We start from the raw sequence: 19,592 nt of genomic DNA, 5'->3' as shown, positions 1-19,592 counted from the left end.
AACAACTTCAACTGGTAAAAAATACTCTTTGAAAAAAAAAAATGTTATTAATTTCGAGTGTATAGAGGTTTGTTATTTTAGTGTGTGTACTAAACAATCAGACAACCAGATGATACATGATAGGGATGTTGTGTGCCCCAGATTCCACACCAAGTGATAATTCACTCTCCCCTCTGACGGATGACACCAAAATGGATGACGACATCATTATCACATCACCCAACAAGACCCGTACAACTGAAGACCTGTTTGCCATGATACACAGGTGATGTAAAGTTCGCATTGGTTGTCAATATATTTGAGTCTTTTCTTGTAATGTCTCGGTACTGCTCGGAAAGTATATCTATTTTCAGATTTTTTTAGATGATCTAGCCACTTTTAAATGTTAAGTGTCTATGGGGTTTATATTATCTATTTATCCACTGTGTGTGTTTTAATCAGGATTATACTGTGATTTCTTCATTTAGATCCAAGAGAAAGGTCCTGGGCCGCAAAGACTCAGGAGACCTAAATGCAAAGTCTCGTCTCTGCCCTGCAGCACCAGTGACCCCCAGCAATGTGTCTACCGGCATTGTCCCTCCAGCGCCTCCTCTTAACTTTCCAGCTACCTTAGCCAATGCAGTTATGTTACAACGAGCCCCTGTGCCAATCTATCGCAGCGCTAAAAAATCCAGCACATCCAATGAAGAGTTTAAACTTCTACTGCTGAAGAAAGGTAGCCGATCTGACTCTAGCTACCGAATGTCAGCAACAGAAATTCTGAAGAGTCCTATCACCCCTAAAACACCAGGAGAGACTCTGCAGGAAGGACCTGTTAGACAGGCCGAGGACCCACCGTCTACATTTCAGGAAACTCCCATTTCTGGCCTGGATCCAATCCAGATACCAGGCCTTTTTCCAAGGGCCAACTCTGAGAGCTTCACCCCAAAAACCCTACCAATGTCAGCCGCATCTCGACAGGGACGTTCTCGGATCCCCCCAGTCGCCAACAGCAGCCGCTACAGTACACGCAGTCGCCTCTACACAGCCCCCATGCAAGCCATTTCTGAAGGGGAGACTGAGAACTCAGATGGGAGCCCCCATGATGACAGATCATCCTAAAACCACTTGATGAGAAAAGTAATCTATTCTTAGCTGTGTCCTACATTTCAGATGCCCCACTCTCCCCTTAAAATCTTGGATAGTTGTATAATCAAGACTAAGTAATTCTCGCAACATGCAAAATCTGACTTGCTGAAATGCACCAAGTTTCAGATATACCATTCAAAGGGTGGCCGACTGTTATGAGATACTGTATCATAAAGGAATGATTACAAAAACCTTGAGGATATGCCTAAATACTGTATTATCTAAAGAGTAGCTCCCATCCTTAACAGTGCAAGACTCATTTTGATTGAACAGTCTTCTTAAAAAAAAAAACTGTCCCAAATATTTGGAAAATAACATAAGGAGATTTATGGAATAGACAACGTTTGTGTGCATGAACAAGTACACACAACATCAACTGAGATTTCTACTTCTTGTATTTTGAATGGTGTGTGTGTGTGTCACTTGGAGACTGTTTTTTTTATTCAAATTTAAAATTCTTATAACATTTACTATTCTTTTAACTTAGAGTGCCCAAAGCATCGGCCAGACTTCATAGAGTCCATACTCAATATTCCTGCCAACAAGCAAGGTCTGTTTCGATATGGAAGTTCCTAACAACATCTCAGCTCAGCCCTACCTTATTTATTATGTTTCCAATTGCAGACCAGGCTTAGACAGAGCCAACTTGATTTGTTCACAAAAGTGATATCTAAAAAAACAAAAACATGATGCATGTATTTTTGTAAAATTGCGCCTCAGATCATAATGATTATGCTTCACCATGTTGCATGACCTATGTGGAAACATCCCCTGGATCCTGGTTTCTGTCAACATTCTTGTGGTTCTTTTGTTTTATGAAATAATTCAGTCAACTAATAATTAATAATTCTTTCATTGCAAAAGATTTGAGTGGCATTTGTGTCACACTGCCAGTGATCTAAATGAAATTTTCTTGGATTTGAGTGTCTAACAAAAAAGAGCAAGGGAGCACCTTTTTGGTTAAGATACAGGCTAATTTTGGACAATCGCACAGTGGCCTTTCTCTAACATAGATGGTTGTAAGCAGGGAATTTTACGTCTCTGTACATATACATGGAGCTGTGCCATGTTCCACCTGAATCCAATCAAATATTTATTTAAATCCAACCTTGAAATCTATAGCTTATTATTATTAGACTTTAAAGCTTTTCAAGCTGCTGGCCAGTGTTGCACTGCTGATTGGAAGCAGAAAAGGTGCATTTCATAGCAAGCATAAATATACCATTGAGTGCAGACGGTGAAAATGCTTTAGAGGGTCTTCAGTCGGTTTGACTAGAGGTTAATTTGGAAGGGTTTCCAGAACCATCCTCGCTTTTGCACTTCATGACTCATTCAAAATATTCCTTGAAAAGAAAATATATCTTATAATGAAATGCATATGTATATTTGTACTGAATATAAAACTCATATCTATATAAAAATGACAAGCAGAAATCTTATGGGGAATCAATCTGAGTGTAGCAAAGAAGAACAGGAATCACTGCAAACATTACACATGGACTTTTTAGCAGTGTACTGTTCTCCTCTCCTTGTTGCCTCTCCTTCATTTGCACTTACCTAGTAGCATAAGACAGGTGAAAGCTCAACCCAGTGGCTGGTGTACACCATTTTAAATACTTCAAACCTCATACAAGGCAAAATCTGAGAGAGAGGAGACAACAAGACAAAAGGACAACATACTATGGATATTTAAAAGTCAGTAAAGTACCTACTGCATTACTGCTGCTTTTCCAACCCAACAACAGGCTTTAAGAATGCCATACAATCTCCCTTATCCTTCCAATTAATGTTGAACATGTAAAATATCCAATGTGTAAGAGAAGACAACTATCATCAATGGAAAGCTTGAACTCTCACCTGCCTACCACAGCAAACACAACACATATACTTCTTATTTTCAGAGACCTTTACTTCAATTGAAACCATTCACTGTATTCTGTGAATACCTCAGCAAGCATATTACTATTTTATTGTAAATGACAGACCGACAAATCTGACAGACAGACAGACAGACAGACAGATAGATAGATAGATAGATAGATAGATAGATAGATAGATAGATAGATAGATAGATAGATAGATAGATAGATAACAAACCACAACTGTTTAATGCTCAGCGAATCTCAATTGCAGAACTGACACTGTGTAAGATGGAGAGTAAAAAGCTGTGAAAGGACTAGAATTTTACATTCATCATATTTCTGAAGCGCACTTGTTCCTGTCCATTGTTTTACCTGTTGTGTTTTCTATCGCATGCAATAAGTAAAGGGGGGCGGGAGGGGCGGTGGGAGGGGGGAGAAAAAGACACCACCAAATCATTATTTTTATCTTCAGGATGTCTCCAGGAGAAAAGATTTTGTATTTTCTGTTCAAATGTCAAGTTCAATAGTGTGTTCTATAGATGTACAAACTGTCTGGCTAATTCTGTTCTGTATAGTTGTGATCACACACAGGGGTTTATCTTGTACTGTATATCTACTCACTGGACAATCATGCGTATAAGAGACTGTAAACGAAAATTATATAGAATCTGTCAAGAGGATGAATCTGAACACTTTTGGTGCTGGGTCCTAGTCATATTGGAGCTATGGAAGTGAGAGAAATGTTTTCCAGGAGAAACTGCTGATCACGTTAAAAAAAATGTATATCTGGTAAAGACTTTTTGGATATAATGTATACATTTTAAGAATATAAAAAAAATATATAGAAATGGAAAAAAAAATATCCATTCATAAACCCAAAAGCTTGTTTGATCTGATCGGAAAGTCTACTTTTGACTCATAGCTAAATATTTTTATTCACACAAATATTATTAATTAATATAATGAAAATCTGACCATTTGTTTAGCGTGATTTTTCCCTACTGTACCTGACACTGATACCACAGACCTACTGCAAGACTTTCCTTTATTTGTAAAAGCAGTGGATAGAGGATTTACTGACCCAATTTGGTTAGAAATACAGACTTTGAGGATGCCATGCAGACTTCACCCTGTCAAACCTAAGTCCTGAGCAGCTTGAGAATACAACAGCAGAAGAATCTATCAATTTTATTGATTTCATTACCAACCTGTATCCAATGTCTGTGTGCAATTTTAACCGAATGGGAAGTATGACACCCACTTGATATTTTTATTCAGAGGTGTACAGTATGGAATATCACTAAGCAGACTTTAAAAAAAAAACTGACAGAGCAGGAAAAAAATGTAGACATTGAAAAAGAAATCTGTAACTATTGAAAAATATCTCCATCTTTAAAACTAGCTAGGATTTAACAGATTTGAATCAATTTTGTATTTTTGTATAAATCTGTACATACGTTTTTGAAGAAGAACTGTTGCAAATTCTTTCTTTTGTAAAATAAATCAATAAAAGATTAAAAACAAGAGTTTTTTTTTTCTCAAGTTTACATGATTATTTCCAAGCCTTTGTATATTTTGGAGCTGTGCAACACCTTCAGTCTTGTATTTATCTATTTATTTTCGGAGGGGCATTACATCATTGTGAAAATCTCATTATTCTATATCTAATTCATTTTAACAGCTCATCAGGCTGCTTAGTAACTGTGCATAGAAAAAAAGCCAATAAATGTGATTGCATTGAAATAGAAGGCCTTTTGTGTGACAATTCATTTCACTCTTCCTGAGAACAAAGTGCACTAAGAACTTCTCTCCACTAGATGGCAGTATTTAAACGTTGTCTCGTTTCTGGGTTCTGAAAAGGTGCTTCTGAATTTTAAGGAGCCAACATTTAATAAAGTCAAACCCTCACTCATTGCAGCTGACAGAAAACACTGCATCTGCCCCCCAAAAAACCTAAAAATCGAAAACAATAATATATATATATATATACATATAGCTCAGTTTATGAGAATTTACAATACTCGAATAATACCCGACTACAAAAGATACGATTTTGCATTTGTATCTCGTCGACGGCAGGGCTTCAGACTTCCTGTTTTATATTCGTCCCAACCAAATATAATGTGACAATAACGATAGTAACTAAGTTTCACTGCTAAAACATAATAAATAATCCCATTGCCCCAACCTTGTTCCCCAATCACGTTCAATGCACTCAAAGTGTTGTTGTTTCCATACAGTTTTCTGTTTAAAATCAGCATTGCTGAAAACTGATATTGGTTATTATGTCGTTGTAAGTTACTGTTGTAGGAGCCAAAACCTTGGAGATAAAGAACGACGCATGTCTAACTAACAGTTGTTCGTTTATCTGCACTCATCGGTGCGCATGGTTAAAAAAAGATGGCGAAACTTTGCGAAACTAAATCAAAACAGCAACGCCGTGTATCGTCATAACGAATGCTACTGTAACACCATCAATAACAGAAATTCCCATCACGTAACACATAGAGGTGCCTTTGCTAGAGTATGTCCCCTTAACATAACACTTAACATTAACTCTCTCCATTTAGTCTGTTACCAGCTGCACCGTGATGTTCACATAACTGGACCAATAAGGATGACATGGGATATTCTGAACAGTGAGTTCATTCTAATTATCATCGTTATTAATATAATTTTAAATCAGCTTAGTCTGATCTTATGTTGCAGCCCATTTCTATTCTCTTACAACCTTGAACAAGCTAAGGTGGGTATAGAAAATGGATTGTTATACATTTACTACATAAAAGATCGTTGTAGTTTTTCCAACACTGTTGAGACCATTGGTCATGTTTACCTCCAAGGGTATTTGACTTGTTTTTACTGAACTGCCAAAAAGTAACACTTCACCAAAAGATTGTTCTAATTTAGGAGGATTTAGTCCACAAATATTTATTTCTGTGTTTTACATTTCTGACAGCAAGGAGCTCTCTTTTGGTAATAGTTTGATTTTAAATTCAAACCATAGTTAGTGGTTCAAAGGAAACACATTGGCTTAGAGTACCGTGGTTAAAATTTGGCACTGGGTTTATTAAAGCTACTCATACTATTTACTTAACATTGTTTATCACTTAAATGTCAACATCTGGATGGGAAGTAAAGCCTTCAACATGGATGTTATAGTGTGAAAGTTGCTTGCTTTACAACCAGGAAACAACATTTATCACTCCGAAAGACTCTGAAGGAGTCATAATGAGCCTGTTTATTTGGGTTGCTGCTGGGGAGCTATTTGAACTCACTGATCTTTTGAACAATGATTCCTATTGGACTGTCACATTCCCTAAATAAGACATCATGATCCTTTGACCTTTGAGCCCTTACATCCCCCACAGACATATACGAACCCCCAAGAAACTGGAAAGTCGTTAAGTTCTGTCATCCTCTTGCATGCTCTTCTTTTCTTCGCTTTACCCTCTTTGCCTACTTATTTAAAATTATTGTTTTTTTCAGCACAAAAATTTAAAACTTGGATTTTCCTCTTGAGTTACAAAGTGATTATCTTACAATACATTTTTTTTTATTTGGACAATAGTCAGATATAAGCATTCAGTAATGATGGGTTATAAGGAGGGATTACTTTGTTTGAAGGACTCATGAGTCAAACTGGAGGAAAACCCTGAACTTAGCTACAAAATAATGCTAGTTGCCCCTCTATTGGCTGAAGATGACACTACGATGATGTAAACAAATATTTAATTGTGTGAATGCATAGCAAACATACAGTATTTAACAAACATCTTTTGCTGAACTTACTGTAAAAAGTTGTATACATGAAATGCTACAGAGCAATAGATGAAAAGGCAATAAAAATATACATAGTTGGTTATTGTGCAGTCACTCTATGCTATAGTAATGAACACAAACTGTTATGATGTAAAACATCAAGAAACAACCCTCACTAAAACCTGAGTTTCACATTAAAGCAAGACGGTTTCAAGTATCAACTTGTTACCACTACAGGAGCGCAACAGTGTGAAATGCAGCTACAACAGACACAATTTGGTTTGAAAATGATTCTGAAATGTTCAGAAAATGAGTATTTCTGCCATTAAAAACAGATAAACACTTCGAAACATGTGAATAATTACTCAAGACACAGTATTGTCCTGCAGGTAGTTATTAGATGGTGCACACAAAAAGTATTTCAGGCAGAAAAAAAAAAAAAAACCCAATTAAAAAGATTACACTTACGCTTGATACAGGTCGATACACTTTGTTACAGTACAAAATGATATTTAAAAAAACCCAACTTTTTAGCTTAACTTTATACAAAACCATTTCTCCAACATGTTCCGTCTGTACAGCACTCATACTTTGCTTTTATTTTACTTTCAAAACACTTAAGTATTCCAGTCACTGTAGGTCTTGTGTGTGCGTTTGATAGTGTGGCTGTAAAAGCATAATACAGTTATGTAGCCACATCAGTGCTCAAAGCTGAGATGGGCCAGTAAGAACATCCCTCTGCATACAGGCCGACGCAAATAAAAGAGAAGTAACTCTTAAGTAACTGTTTCTCTAACCCTTACCCGCTGCACTGCTGATTCACAACTGAGGAGGAGTGTTCTACTAAAATAAGATTGCCATCATTTAAATCAATTTGGTGCCTACTCTGCTAAATATATAATCTCTGTGAATAAAAACACAAGTGTTTAAGGACAAGAATATTTATGCTACGATTGACTTCAGCAAACAGGACTTCTTTATCATTTTTCGAATGAAATCCCTTTACACTTCTAATTCACATGATTTGGGCGCTCCTGTTGTTCAGTGCCCGTTGGCACTCATGCTCACACATTCACTGGCATGCATAAACTAAGTTCAACTGTGTAACAGATGCAGTCATCCAAAAATGTTATTGCATTTGATTGAGATGATGCAGCGAGACATTCACTGCCAGTACCTGAACTAACTTTCCCAGCCTTTAGTGCAGCGCATCCATCCTGAATTTCAGACCATAGAAAGACATGTATTAAGAGCCGGTCATTTGTGTATGTCTCTGTGAGTGTGTGTAAAGTTGGCAATGTAGAGTAAAACTGATCAAAGACTGATCAATTGTGGCATCCAGTTATTCTTAATAGGGCAAAAAGACAAAAACATGGACAAAACACTCAGATATCCGACTGCAGTTATACATATTTTGACTTTATATATGTATCAATTTTAAGCTGTGGTCCATAAATGGTCATGGCAGTTGCTAGCATTTTAGAAATACCAAGGTCAAAAAAAAGAAAATGACTTCTTTTAATTACCTGACTTTTGTTATTTCATCGTAATTTTATTATGTAGCTGTATTTCCTAGGAATTTGCCTAAATTGAAGGTCAAAATTCTGATTTAAATATAAATCTGAGAAATGATGCTTCAATCTTACTAAGTCTGTTTTTTTCAGCCTCAGTTTATACAATACCCACACTTTTATAGGATCTAAAATAAAATGTATAGTTGTGTTTCTAAAACCGGGGACATAGCCTCGGTGTCCTCAGAGGATTTACGCTGCACTGCGTCCCTGTTGAATGATACATGTCCGTGAGTCTGGTTGCCAGTGAGAAAAGAGTGCCGTCATCCTTTACTGTTTGGTCTGTTTCAACTTCTCGATGTGATGGCACAGTTTGAGTGCCGGGCCCAATTTCAGTCCCATGTACTTCATAATGACATCACTGCGCAGCAGCATCAGTGCCTTGCCGTCAATCTCCTGCAGGGAGATGAGCACGTTGTCAGCAGAGGGGACACAATTCCAAACTTCATGACAATTTGATAGAGTAACGCTGGACAAGAAAATGAAGAAAGTTCAGTTAATCTGAACACTCACATGTTTTCTGAATAGGTCAACATGTGGGCCGAGAGTTTGGGGATCAGCCTCATGGACAAACCGTATGACATCATCAACTGACCAGGAAGAAGCGTTGTTTCCTAAACCCTCTTTGTCCTGTTTCATATGGTCTGGACCTGTTGTTGAGCTTGCTGCTGTAGTATGTAAGGGCAAGAAAAAGCAAGCAACCCTAATTAATACCAAAAAATACCTTTTCTAAAAACAAAAACAAACAAAAAAAAAGCATACGTACAACAATATGCAATCATTGAAACTTAAAGGTTAATTCTTCAAATCTGTCCAAAACAATTAGAGCTTTTTGCCCTGGTGGCTACTTGTGCCTTTTTAACCCTACCCTCCACTCGTCTGTGTGTAATCATCGGGCCAAGTTCAGTCGGGTTGGAGCTGACGCGTCGAAGGGGTGGCGGTGTTTGTGTGTGTCCGGAGTAATATGGCCGCTCCCTCTTTGCTGCTCTGTAATCCAATGTGTTGTGAAGGGGGCGAGTGTTGGGAGTGGGATCCTTTGAGGAGTCATCATTGGACAAGCCATTCTCTGTGATGGATGATGGTTCTGTTTCAAGAGAGCAGAAGACAAAGATTCAGAAGGAATGTCGACACTTGAAAGTTGCTGCTTTCTCCTTCTTTTTCAGCTCCCACCAGGTATCAACATGTTAAACAGATTTGCTGTCAACTGTAAACATGTATGGCTACATACATTTGACTATAATGTAATGTACCTTTAACTGTTTAATGATGTTCCTGAGATGTAAGATGTCTTTGACAGTGCAGGACAAACCTAGCTTCAGTATAACATGCAGCGATCATTCAGTGTCAGTTGCAACTTGAACAAATAGAATAAAAACAATTCAAAGCAAAAGCCAAAAGATAGTGAACGAATAGAAAGCAAAAAAAAAAAAAAAATTCAACTTTTCCTTTAGTCACTTTATGCAGATATTTCCCCACCTGACTTGGCTCTGCTGTAGAAGCGTGTGTTGTTGTTGTAAGGGCTAAAGGGCTGTGAACTGAACAGACAGTCACTCTCCAGATGCTGGCACATGTTCTCCAAGAACCGCAGCACAGAGGATGCACTGGAGGCAGAGGGCAGCTTCACATAGCGGATACCATGCTCCGACCGAACTGAGGGCAGAGCAGAACCTGTTATTAGTCTGCACGTGTGTGACTGTGTGGATGCAGAACAGAGACGAGCTATATGCTTTCACCAATGAATTTCGCAGCACTGTTTCCCCCATTAAGAATCAGTTATAGCATGCTTGCTAGTTCACGTAACGTTGATTTTTGGACCAATTATGTTGCTCTAAATTTTGCGGTTCTCTCTGCTCAAAGTTATGCTAATGCATTCCTCTCATTAAACCGAGAGAGATTATGGCAATCAATGGAAGATTTCAACAATGTCTTCTATTTCAGTGAACGACGGAATCGTCACATTCCCTTAATTATAAGGAATGTGTTTTCTTTTTCCTTTTCTTATAAAATCCCAACAGTAAGGGGCAAGTCTATACACAGTACATGAAGTCTCTCACAAGCTGAAAAATATATCCACACTTTGCATAGAGAAATTTAGAAAAGTAACTAGTGACTAAAGCTATCTGATAAATGAAGTAAGGAAAAGAAGAAAATATTTTCATTTCAATAAATTTTTTCATCTCGCAGTTTTGTGTTGGATTTAAAGTAAATATTCTTCTTTTGCAGTCTGTAAATTTGTTTACATAAAATCCACCAGTAATCTCCATTTAAGGGTTTTGCTTTGAACAATTATATTCCCCCCGAGCCCATCTAGCTTATTTGAGTTCACTATTGTACGCTTCATGCTCGGCATCGCCACTGTTTCACAGTTGAACAAAACAGCAGATGGTTCAGGGTTAGCACCCTCCCTTTATAAAACCTTATTTTACCCCCCCCCCAAGCCAAGCCTGGACTGATCCACAAATTAAAGCCCCTCTCTCCATCCAGTACCACCCCGAGCCTCCCCAATCCAGTTCCCCAGGGGAAACTCAATCCCAAAATCCCAAACCAGGTTAGACGCACATGTCACTTCTGATTACAGACTCACTTCTCACATCAGCTGCTGCCACAGGCATCATCTTTTATTCTTCTCGTCTCTCCTTTCTGATGCACACACAATCAGCATTGTTACATGCGCAGCTGAATCAGGCTATATTTACATGTCGACTGGGAGGTTTAACTGGACCACCATGTTTGTTACATGCATTTCTCTTGATTACAATGCACGGGACCAGAATCAAGTTATTGAGTGAATGTATGTCCGACACTGAGGCAGTGCACTGTGTGAGAGAACATTCAAGACATTCTGTCGCTTCCAGCTTTCTCTGTGGAAGATCATTGTACATGGAAGTTTAGATGAATTCAGTGCACAGACATCTTGAAGTTGTGTGAATAGAAATGCTTTCAGCGTCTATGAGTTGACACATAGTCTTAAGAGGCTGATTTTAAGTCACAATTTCAGACACATTTAGCTGGCTGACAAATGCAACAGAAAATAGTTGGATGAAAGCAGATTTAATGGGAATTAGGCCATATTAATATACACTTACACCTCACAGTTTTCACAAAAAGATGGATCTTTGGACCATGTGCTAAGCGGAGTGATTCAAACCCCACCTGCATGATCTGGGTGTGTCAGTTCAGTTTTGAGAAACCCGATTTCATATGATTTTGGTTGGACTAACACATTCGTTTTTTCTAAAGTCATGTAAATGTGCTGACTGTTATAAAAAAAAAACCTGCCACTGCTTTTATAAGAAGTGATTTTTAACTTGCTAAGAGTGGCATGACAGTATTGATTCCAAAGTCTAGATTAGAAATGTGATCCTACTGCCAGGGACTGACTAGCTTAGCTTAGCATTAAGGGTGTAAGCATTCAGAAAACCTGCGTGTTTCCAAATTAATACAAGAGACCCAACTAGTACCTCTGGAGCTATTAACACCTCATATCTAATTTGTTCAGAGAGGATCATTTCCAATTTAGATTATTTCTTGATTGGGGTAAGTCACTAAGCAACCACAGGCACCTGGAAGGCTTTTGACCATTAAACAGTCTAACACTTAGCTTGTCACATACGTGGAAAATTATGTTTTTACACTTATAAGATGCACGATTTAACTTGTTAATAAGAAAGTTTTAGAGGTGGTGATAGAAGGATTTAATTGAGACATTGCCAGGATAATTTCTTCTACACATGTATGCTAAACTGACCATACCTTCATATTTACAGTAATGTGGAAAAAGTTTGAGCACAAGCCAATTTTTCTATACTTTACGTCCAATGAGCCAGATGAAAGGTCTTTCAGATATTTTCTTTGGTTATCGACTGCTTTTTCACTCATTTTCAGTCCACTCCATGTGTTTCTTTTTGTTAAGCCACTAAACATTGACCTGTGCATCATTCAAGCTTGAAAAAAGGTACCTAACTCAAAGGATTAACCAGTGTGGAGTCTACACATAACAGAACAAGAACCAAATCTAAATTGCATTTTTAAGAACTTTGTCACGAGCAGACTGTCACAAAGACACAGAATTTATTGCCATTTCTTTACTTATGTCCACAAAAAAAACACCAAAGAAAACAGTTTGACAGACAGTATTTTGCACAAACAGGGTAATTCCTAAAGAATTATTAGCTGAAATCTCGGCATATTTCAGCATGGTGTGCAGTGTGTTTTTACAAAATTTGAGGAAACTGGACAAGTGAAGGGCAAAAGAAGAAGTGGCAGACCTGAAAAGCCATCGATAGCAGACAAAAAGTATCTGAAAGTGATGTCCTTGCGAATTAGGAAAAAAATCCAGCAAAGAACTGAGAGATGCATCTGGAGCTTCAGTTGATCCATCTACTGTTAGCTGAAGGCTCATCAGAAATGGTCTCCATGGAAGAGTGGCTCTCAAGAAACCATTCATAAGGAAGGGGAACAGGAATGAAAGGCTGAGCTGTGCCAAATGACACAAGAAGTGGACTGAAAATCAGTGGCAACAGTTCTGATGGAGGGATGAATCCTCCCCAGAGCCGGGACTTCAACATTATTGAAGCAGTGTGGGATCATCTTGAGAGCAAATAGAACAAAAAACAGCCAACATCCAAAAAGGGGTCCTTCAAGAAGCCTGGAGAACCATTTCTTAAGAAATGACCAAAGAAAGAAAGTTGGTCTAAGAAGGTTCAGACTTTGTTGAGGAATAAAGGTGCGCATACCAAAGACTTTTATGCTCATTAGAACTGAACAACCTACATTTTTGCCTTTATTAACTGTGGCACAAGGGATGGTGGATGGCTATAGACTTTTGCACGGTACTCTGCCCAAGAGACAAGAGACCATATAAAAATTCTCATGTAACCCATTTCAAAAATGCAAAAATACTACAAAAAGGCTTCTCTTATCTTCAAATGTAGTACGCTGACAGAGGTTAGAGAAGGCCTTCTTTATAAAAAGTAATGAAAACCTAATTCTACCAAAATTATCTTACATTTCTGCCAATAGACCTCCAGAATACTACTTTATTTATGTGAGCATGTGGTTTTATTTTACTTGGTTTAAAGCTAAAACAATTACTTTATAATATTTTTTTTATAGTTTCAACAAATAAAAAATATTTAATTGTTTGCAATTTTTCAACAGAAATGCGTTAAATGAGTTAAATAGTTCTGCATCTTGTCACATTCTCCACATTTACCTCTGATGACCTCTCCTCCTGTGTGGGACTGGCTCTGTAGAAATGACAGCAGCACAGAGGGTTGGTATGTACAGTCCACACAGGCCTGAACAGCCTGCTGAAGCACTGCGTTGACTGGTGCGGGACCAAAATGGTCCGGCAGCTGCTGCACTAGTTTTCGGTCCAGATGCGGGCCATAGTCACCGTGCTTGTTAACATAGACACACACTGGGATGACACAGAGTGAGAAAAACATCAGAAAAGAAAGAAAAATACTTTGTCAACCTTTTTAAAACAAAGTAGTAGTAATATGGAGTAATATTTTTGTTATGCATTGAATCAAGCTGGAGTTGATTCAATTAACATATAATTTTTTAAACCATTCATATATGCAGATATATGCAGATATTGGGTTGCAGATTTATTTTTAATATGATCAAATTAAACATTTGCCCCATCAATCTATAGTCTAACCAGATTTAACTTCTTTTTTTGTGCAAATTTTGGCTGTGCTAAATTTGAATCTCACAGAGGGCTGCATAGACTTCTTGGTTTTGGGTTCTGTCCTGACAAACATTGTGTGTGACTTTCTAAACTATATGCTCGATCAGTTAATTGAGTTTGCCACAGGTGGACGACAATGACTTTCTAAAAATATCTCAACGAGTAAAAAAGATGCACTTAAACATAAAGTGGACTGCCGCAGTAATGGATTTGAAATATTCCATAAAACTAAATGATCCTTAATAAATTCAGGAACATTTCTAAAAGAATTATACAATTCATAATTACTGAGCTGGTTACTGAGCTTTAACTATTGGGCAAAATTACAATTTCATCAATTTAAAAATAAATCTACAGCACTAAAGTCCAAATTAAATCTACATACCTTTGTATGTGTGTTATATTATGCTATTATTATTTTCCTTATTATATTCCAGCTTTAGAATCAAAATTGTTTGCTAGTCACCTGTGCAAACTACATTAGAGCTGTTGCTGAGGTTGTTGTCCACTGAGACATGGCTGGCGCTCAGTCTGGTCTCTGGAGGCGGAGTTGTAACTGGTGATGCCCCCAGGGATTGCCCCACCCGAGGCTTCTTCTGGAGCAAAGAACAAACAAACCTTAGCTCATTAAATCTCTGTAACCTGCAAAGGCTGTTATTGATTTATTAATTTTGTGCTTCAACTCAGCCTCACAAGAATTGCACTGCAGCACATACACCAGCTTGTAAACTAAAGCTGTTGTCTCTAGTAAATTGCTTTATCATGCATAAACATCTACAAATACTCCTCCTTTTTCTCAAATCAGCAAGCCTTTCACCATTTCTCAACATTAAAATCACTTCTCCTATAAAAAAAATAATAAAACTGAAAATTACAGGGTAACTTCCTCTATTAAGATTACAACTCTTTTGACATCTCACCTTGCCCTTGGGTTTGGGCCCTCTCTTCTTGTGTGGTCTAGGGGCCAGTTGAGTCTCAGAGCTAGTTCTGGCTGGGCTCTGTGGTGCTCCATTTACTGCTGCGGCTGCCGCTGCCTCAGCCGCTGCCTTCAGCAAAGCAATAGTCTGGGATTTGGGACGACGACCTCGGACACCCTTGCGAACAGGGAGGGGCGGCAAGGGGTTGGGCAGTCGGTATGAGGTCTGCATGGAGGAGGAGGAGTTGAAAGAGGAGCGACGAGTTGCTGAGGTGGAAGAAACCGGGGCAAGGAGTGCGCCAGGGAGGGTAACTGAGGAAAGGGGATATGAGAGAGATTACAGATAAGATTTCACTAAATTCTACATCCACTGTGCAAAATGTTCATCTTACAAGCACACATAGTCACAAGCTTATTGCCAGTTTCTCAATCAGTTTGTTTATTTGGTTTCAGTTTGGGATTGTGTACGACAGAGACGAATCAGAAGTTTCAAGAAAATAAACCTTAATTGATAAATAAAGGCAATACAGATTATTTGATTAAAATGCAGCTCTATGCACAGAACACCATAAGTGCACCTCCTCTCTCTCCAGAAAAGGAGCCTTCAAATTGGGATTTGAAGATAAACAACTGTGCTGCAGGTTCCTGGGCATGGAAGGAAAAATGTGTGTGTGTGGAGGGGGGGGGTCAGAGGGAAATGAGTGACTGAGTGATCCTGCAGAGGGCTCTTTGTTTGAATTTTTCAGACTCCTCTGAGACTGGCAGGTCCTTTGTGTTGAGCCCCTCCTTTCACTGCAGTCAGTCAAAAGTCACAAGTCCCCAGAGACCTGCCTGCTCGACCATTCAGCAAATCTTTTTCTGTCAGCGACACAGCAAAAACAGTAACTATGGTGACAATTATTGTGTTTTCATTCACAGTACATAAGACAGAAAAAATATTTATTCCCAAAAAATTTTTTTTAACAACAATATTTGTTTTGAATGGGTGCAAAGGCTGCACCAAGTTTCCTAAAGGTGTTTTTTATTAGTCTGGTTTCAGGTGTTCCGATCAGGTGTTTGGAGCTGATCACAAGTTGCTGGAAGCAGGATCAGTACAATGAATTGAACTCCAATTGGCTTGAATTGGACTGTGTTAATGAAGTGCCTTGAGATGACATTTGTTGTAATTTGGCGCTTTATAAATAAAACTGAATTGAATTGAATCAGCTGATTCTGATCACAGATTACATGGTGTATTTGAAGTCTTTGATTTTTCATGTCAACTTATTTGCTCACATATGTTTCTTTTTTTCTTTTTGTTTTACAATGTTCTTTGATAATTATCAAGTTAAGAAAGGAAGGTTTCATGATTAGACAACAACATATTTATCATTAGGTAACATGTGCATCACTCATTTAAACCACAGGAGCTTGATCTTCGATGTTGGGAACCGCTTAGAAAAATAAAAAACGGCTTAAAAATTTGCTTTCTTGTGGTATAAAATGAATCACATTTTCTGACGTAAAATTCAGAATACCAGCTAAATGACAGCAACACACGAAAATCCCAATAAATTGTACTGATGCTACAAAATTAAAGCCTTTTCCAGTGACCCACCATTTCCATTTCACTTTGTTCCAGGATAGAGAAAACAAACAACGAAAAATAACCCTTAAAATGAGACAATAATACCAAATAATAACTGTTCCGTAAGGACTTTGAATGTAGCGTTTTTGGTTGTTATGGCAATGAATGCAGCATTGTATGGACTCCTGGGTGGAAAATAGGAGCTCTGTGTAATTGATCAATTACATAAATAAGGCAACAGCAGTTGAGAGACAGCTTGGTAATGCCGTTTGTATCCATATGCTAACTGGCAATGTGCTAGTTACTTCATCTTTAAGGTCTGTGTCAAGATTAAGGCTGAACGTTTGACAGTCAACGTAGTCTCCATGTCTACCCATCACTTGTTTTCCTGTTTGGAAACGTAACTGATAGTAACACAAAGACTTGTAATCATCTCCAAAGAAGTTATCTCTAAAAAGCAGTAAAGTTGCTTTTCTGTCGACATTTCCCTGCTGCTTCAGGTTAAGTATTTTTTGTTGTTGTTTGTTTGTTTATATGATCTTAAGCTACTTCACTTAACACCCTCTAACCACTTTTGTTTGAGAGGCTGTAGCTCTCCTCTACATTTAAAGTTAAAAAATAAAACACATAAAAAAAGATTGGAAATTCAATTCAAATCAATTTAAAAATATTGATTAAATAATCATTGCAATATGTCACTGCTCCAGTAGACTAGGACATCCTGATCGCTCGCAGGACTTGTAATTCCCTAAATCTGTCCACAGACCTTCCTGCAAACATCTGGCACCCTTCAATTCCAAATTTATAACGGACTTTCCAAATAAAAGAAAATGCACTCGGATTAAAAACTAAGAACACCAGCCTGTTTCACTGTTGTCTGACATTAAAAATTTTGTCCATTTTCTAAACACTTGCACCAAATTCAAAATGAACATTCATGCTCAACAAAACATACAATTTAAACATTTGACATATTTTCACCCTATTTCAAGTTATTTGAAAATAAATCCATTCTGTTTCTACCCAATTTCACACAGTGTCCAAACTGTATTTTAACTTCATGGCATTCTTTAAACACACAGACTTTCTGTGGGAAAGAATTATCACTTAAAAATGAAAAAAGCTTAAACTAAACACAGTAAAAGGAGACAAGAAAGTAAAATGAACAAAGTACTCTTTGTTGGAAAACAAAAGTAAAAAAGAAGTGACATCAACACCCCTTTCTGTATTCATTAGACTGAGCATGACACCATGATATGATCACATAATTATCATTGTGGAAGTGTGGAAGGCAGTGTGAAATGAGGGAGGAAAAGAGAATGATAACCATCTCCTATTTCAATAACAATGTATAGCTTGGTGAGAGTGGGGGCCTGAAAGTGCACACTGGAGCTCTCAAGGGGCCAAAGCTTTCATCATAGCCTCCTTGACTGAGGCAATATGGAGCAACTATGGAAGCTTTACAGTATTCTCTGAGGGGCCAGCCGGGGCATCGTCAAAGCAGCTTAATTGGAAAATGAGTGAAAGTGGGCGTAGAATAGAGCAGTGTCTTGTTTCGGGGGGCGGTCACACAAAGCACAATCACAGATAACAGCAAAGCCAACCTGCATACAAAATTACACTTATTTAAAGAGCCGCAAGCCATAAACCCCGGCAACGGTAGATCGAAATGTTTGCAGGGTTCTGATCAGCGTCAGTAGGTCTTAATTCACTAAAGGAAACAGAGTCTGGATGACCTCTTTGATCTTCCCCTGTAATCCATTCACATAATGTGTCAGCCACCAAAGAAACACACATTTCAATACTACTGATTAATGTCATACTGTATCATCTACTGGTTTATTAGAATATTTATGTAAAACAGATTGAGCACCTCTCCGGTAACACACCTTTCAGAGAAAATCTGCTTATGAAATTGCTTTTATCCAACACGCTTGCTGTGACAATATCATATATAGCGTGTCAGCTTCTTTCAGCTCTACAGTGCAGCTATATGATGATAACAAATGATTGATTCTTCAAACACTTGGAAGAATCTAGTCAAGACTTAATGACTTAAAGGATAAATTACCAACACCAGAAAAGTTATGTGGCACTTCAGCATTTGTAAACACCTTGCCCATTTCATATTTTTTAAGACTGGTATGATACTTGCAAAATCTAGTCTGACACACAGCAGGGTCTGCTTTGAAAAATGTGCTGTTTGATGTAATGATGTATATCATTCAACATTAATGGCATCGCCATACCACCACGAATACTGGCATTTGAACTGCCACTGTGTGCTAACAAACTGAAGGGTTCCTCTCATCTTTATCCTGGAATGATGTGGTGTCCATGATTTCTATGAAGAATTTGAATTTGAATTTGAATTTCGTCAGACCAGTTTTGCTCTTCATCTCAATCCATCCTAAATGAGCTCAGGCGTGGAGAAGTTGGCAGCATTTAAAGTTGATGTTTATAGATGTTTTTCTTTTTCTTTGCAAGTCAGTTGGAGTTTGTGGTTGTGGCAAAAAAGCTACTTGCTAAAAATTGCTTTCAGTTTTCCTGAGCAGTGCTTCCCACAACAGAACTGTATCAGTTTTAATTATCTGTTTTGATCGTGTTACTGGCATCAGTAATGATATGTTCCACTGGATATTTATTTTGAGCATGATGCAACATGATGCCAGTCTGCTGTCCTTGTCTCAACGTTTTTGAAGAGTGAAGTAAATAATAATAATAAAAAATAAAATAAAATAAAAATCAGCATAGGTACTTCAATGGAATAATCAGATGTCTTAATTTTGACATTTGATATGTTGCCTTTGTATTTGTTTCATTTAAACACAGGGTTTAATCATTTGAAAATAACTGTATGCCGTTTTATCATACAAAGAATTTAGACAGTACTCCAACTTTTTGGAAAAAATAGGTAAAAGCAATCCATTTAGATATTTTGTTAGTGTTGATTAAGCTGCCATTGCACACCACTATTTCCTAAAGTCAGTTAAAGGGATTTTCCAGTGTTTTGGGGGGTTGTGTGAAGTACCTATGAGCAGTGAATGTCTTGAAGTAGACAAACAGTCATAGTGCTCTCAGTTTGGAG

General features: G+C 37.8%; 2 protein-coding genes across 7 annotated transcripts in view; one reads left to right on the top strand and one right to left on the bottom strand.

Moving 5' to 3' along the window:
* nhsb (Nance-Horan syndrome b (congenital cataracts and dental anomalies)) overlaps positions 1 to 4,692 on the top strand; it is a 55,148-nt gene extending 50,456 nt beyond the window's left edge. For both annotated transcript variants that reach the window (XM_075482122.1, XM_075482082.1), the window contains 2 exons: positions 142 to 265; positions 468 to 4,692. In XM_075482122.1, coding sequence (XP_075338237.1) covers positions 142 to 265; positions 468 to 1,101 — 758 coding nt within the window. In that variant the 3' untranslated portion in view covers positions 1,102 to 4,692. The remainder of the gene's footprint in view (positions 1 to 141; positions 266 to 467) is intronic.
* Positions 4,693 to 6,463: 1,771 nt separating this feature from the next.
* Positions 6,464 to 19,592, bottom strand: part of scml2 (Scm polycomb group protein like 2) — a 32,651-nt gene continuing 19,522 nt past the window's right edge. For 2 of the 5 annotated variants that reach the window (XM_075481613.1, XM_075481698.1), the window contains exons 8-14: positions 14,942 to 15,249; positions 14,488 to 14,617; positions 13,539 to 13,745; positions 9,800 to 9,973; positions 9,192 to 9,407; positions 8,837 to 8,991; positions 6,465 to 8,719 (exon numbers count right to left, since the gene is read on the bottom strand). In XM_075481613.1, coding sequence (XP_075337728.1) covers positions 8,594 to 8,719; positions 8,837 to 8,991; positions 9,192 to 9,407; positions 9,800 to 9,973; positions 13,539 to 13,745; positions 14,488 to 14,617; positions 14,942 to 15,249 — 1,316 coding nt within the window. In that variant the 3' untranslated portion in view covers positions 6,465 to 8,593. Of the gene's footprint in view, positions 8,720 to 8,836; positions 8,992 to 9,191; positions 9,408 to 9,799; positions 9,974 to 13,538; positions 13,746 to 14,487; positions 14,618 to 14,941; positions 15,250 to 19,592 lie in introns of all 5 variants that reach the window. The other 3 variants (XM_075481870.1, XM_075481784.1, XM_075481963.1) reach the window with 3 other exon arrangements.

This window comes from Odontesthes bonariensis, chromosome 1, assembly GCF_027942865.1.
Source record: "Odontesthes bonariensis isolate fOdoBon6 chromosome 1, fOdoBon6.hap1, whole genome shotgun sequence".
In the NCBI taxonomy this organism is placed as follows: Eukaryota; Metazoa; Chordata; class Actinopteri; order Atheriniformes; family Atherinopsidae; genus Odontesthes; species Odontesthes bonariensis.
This window is presented reverse-complemented; position numbering and strand designations above follow the sequence as displayed.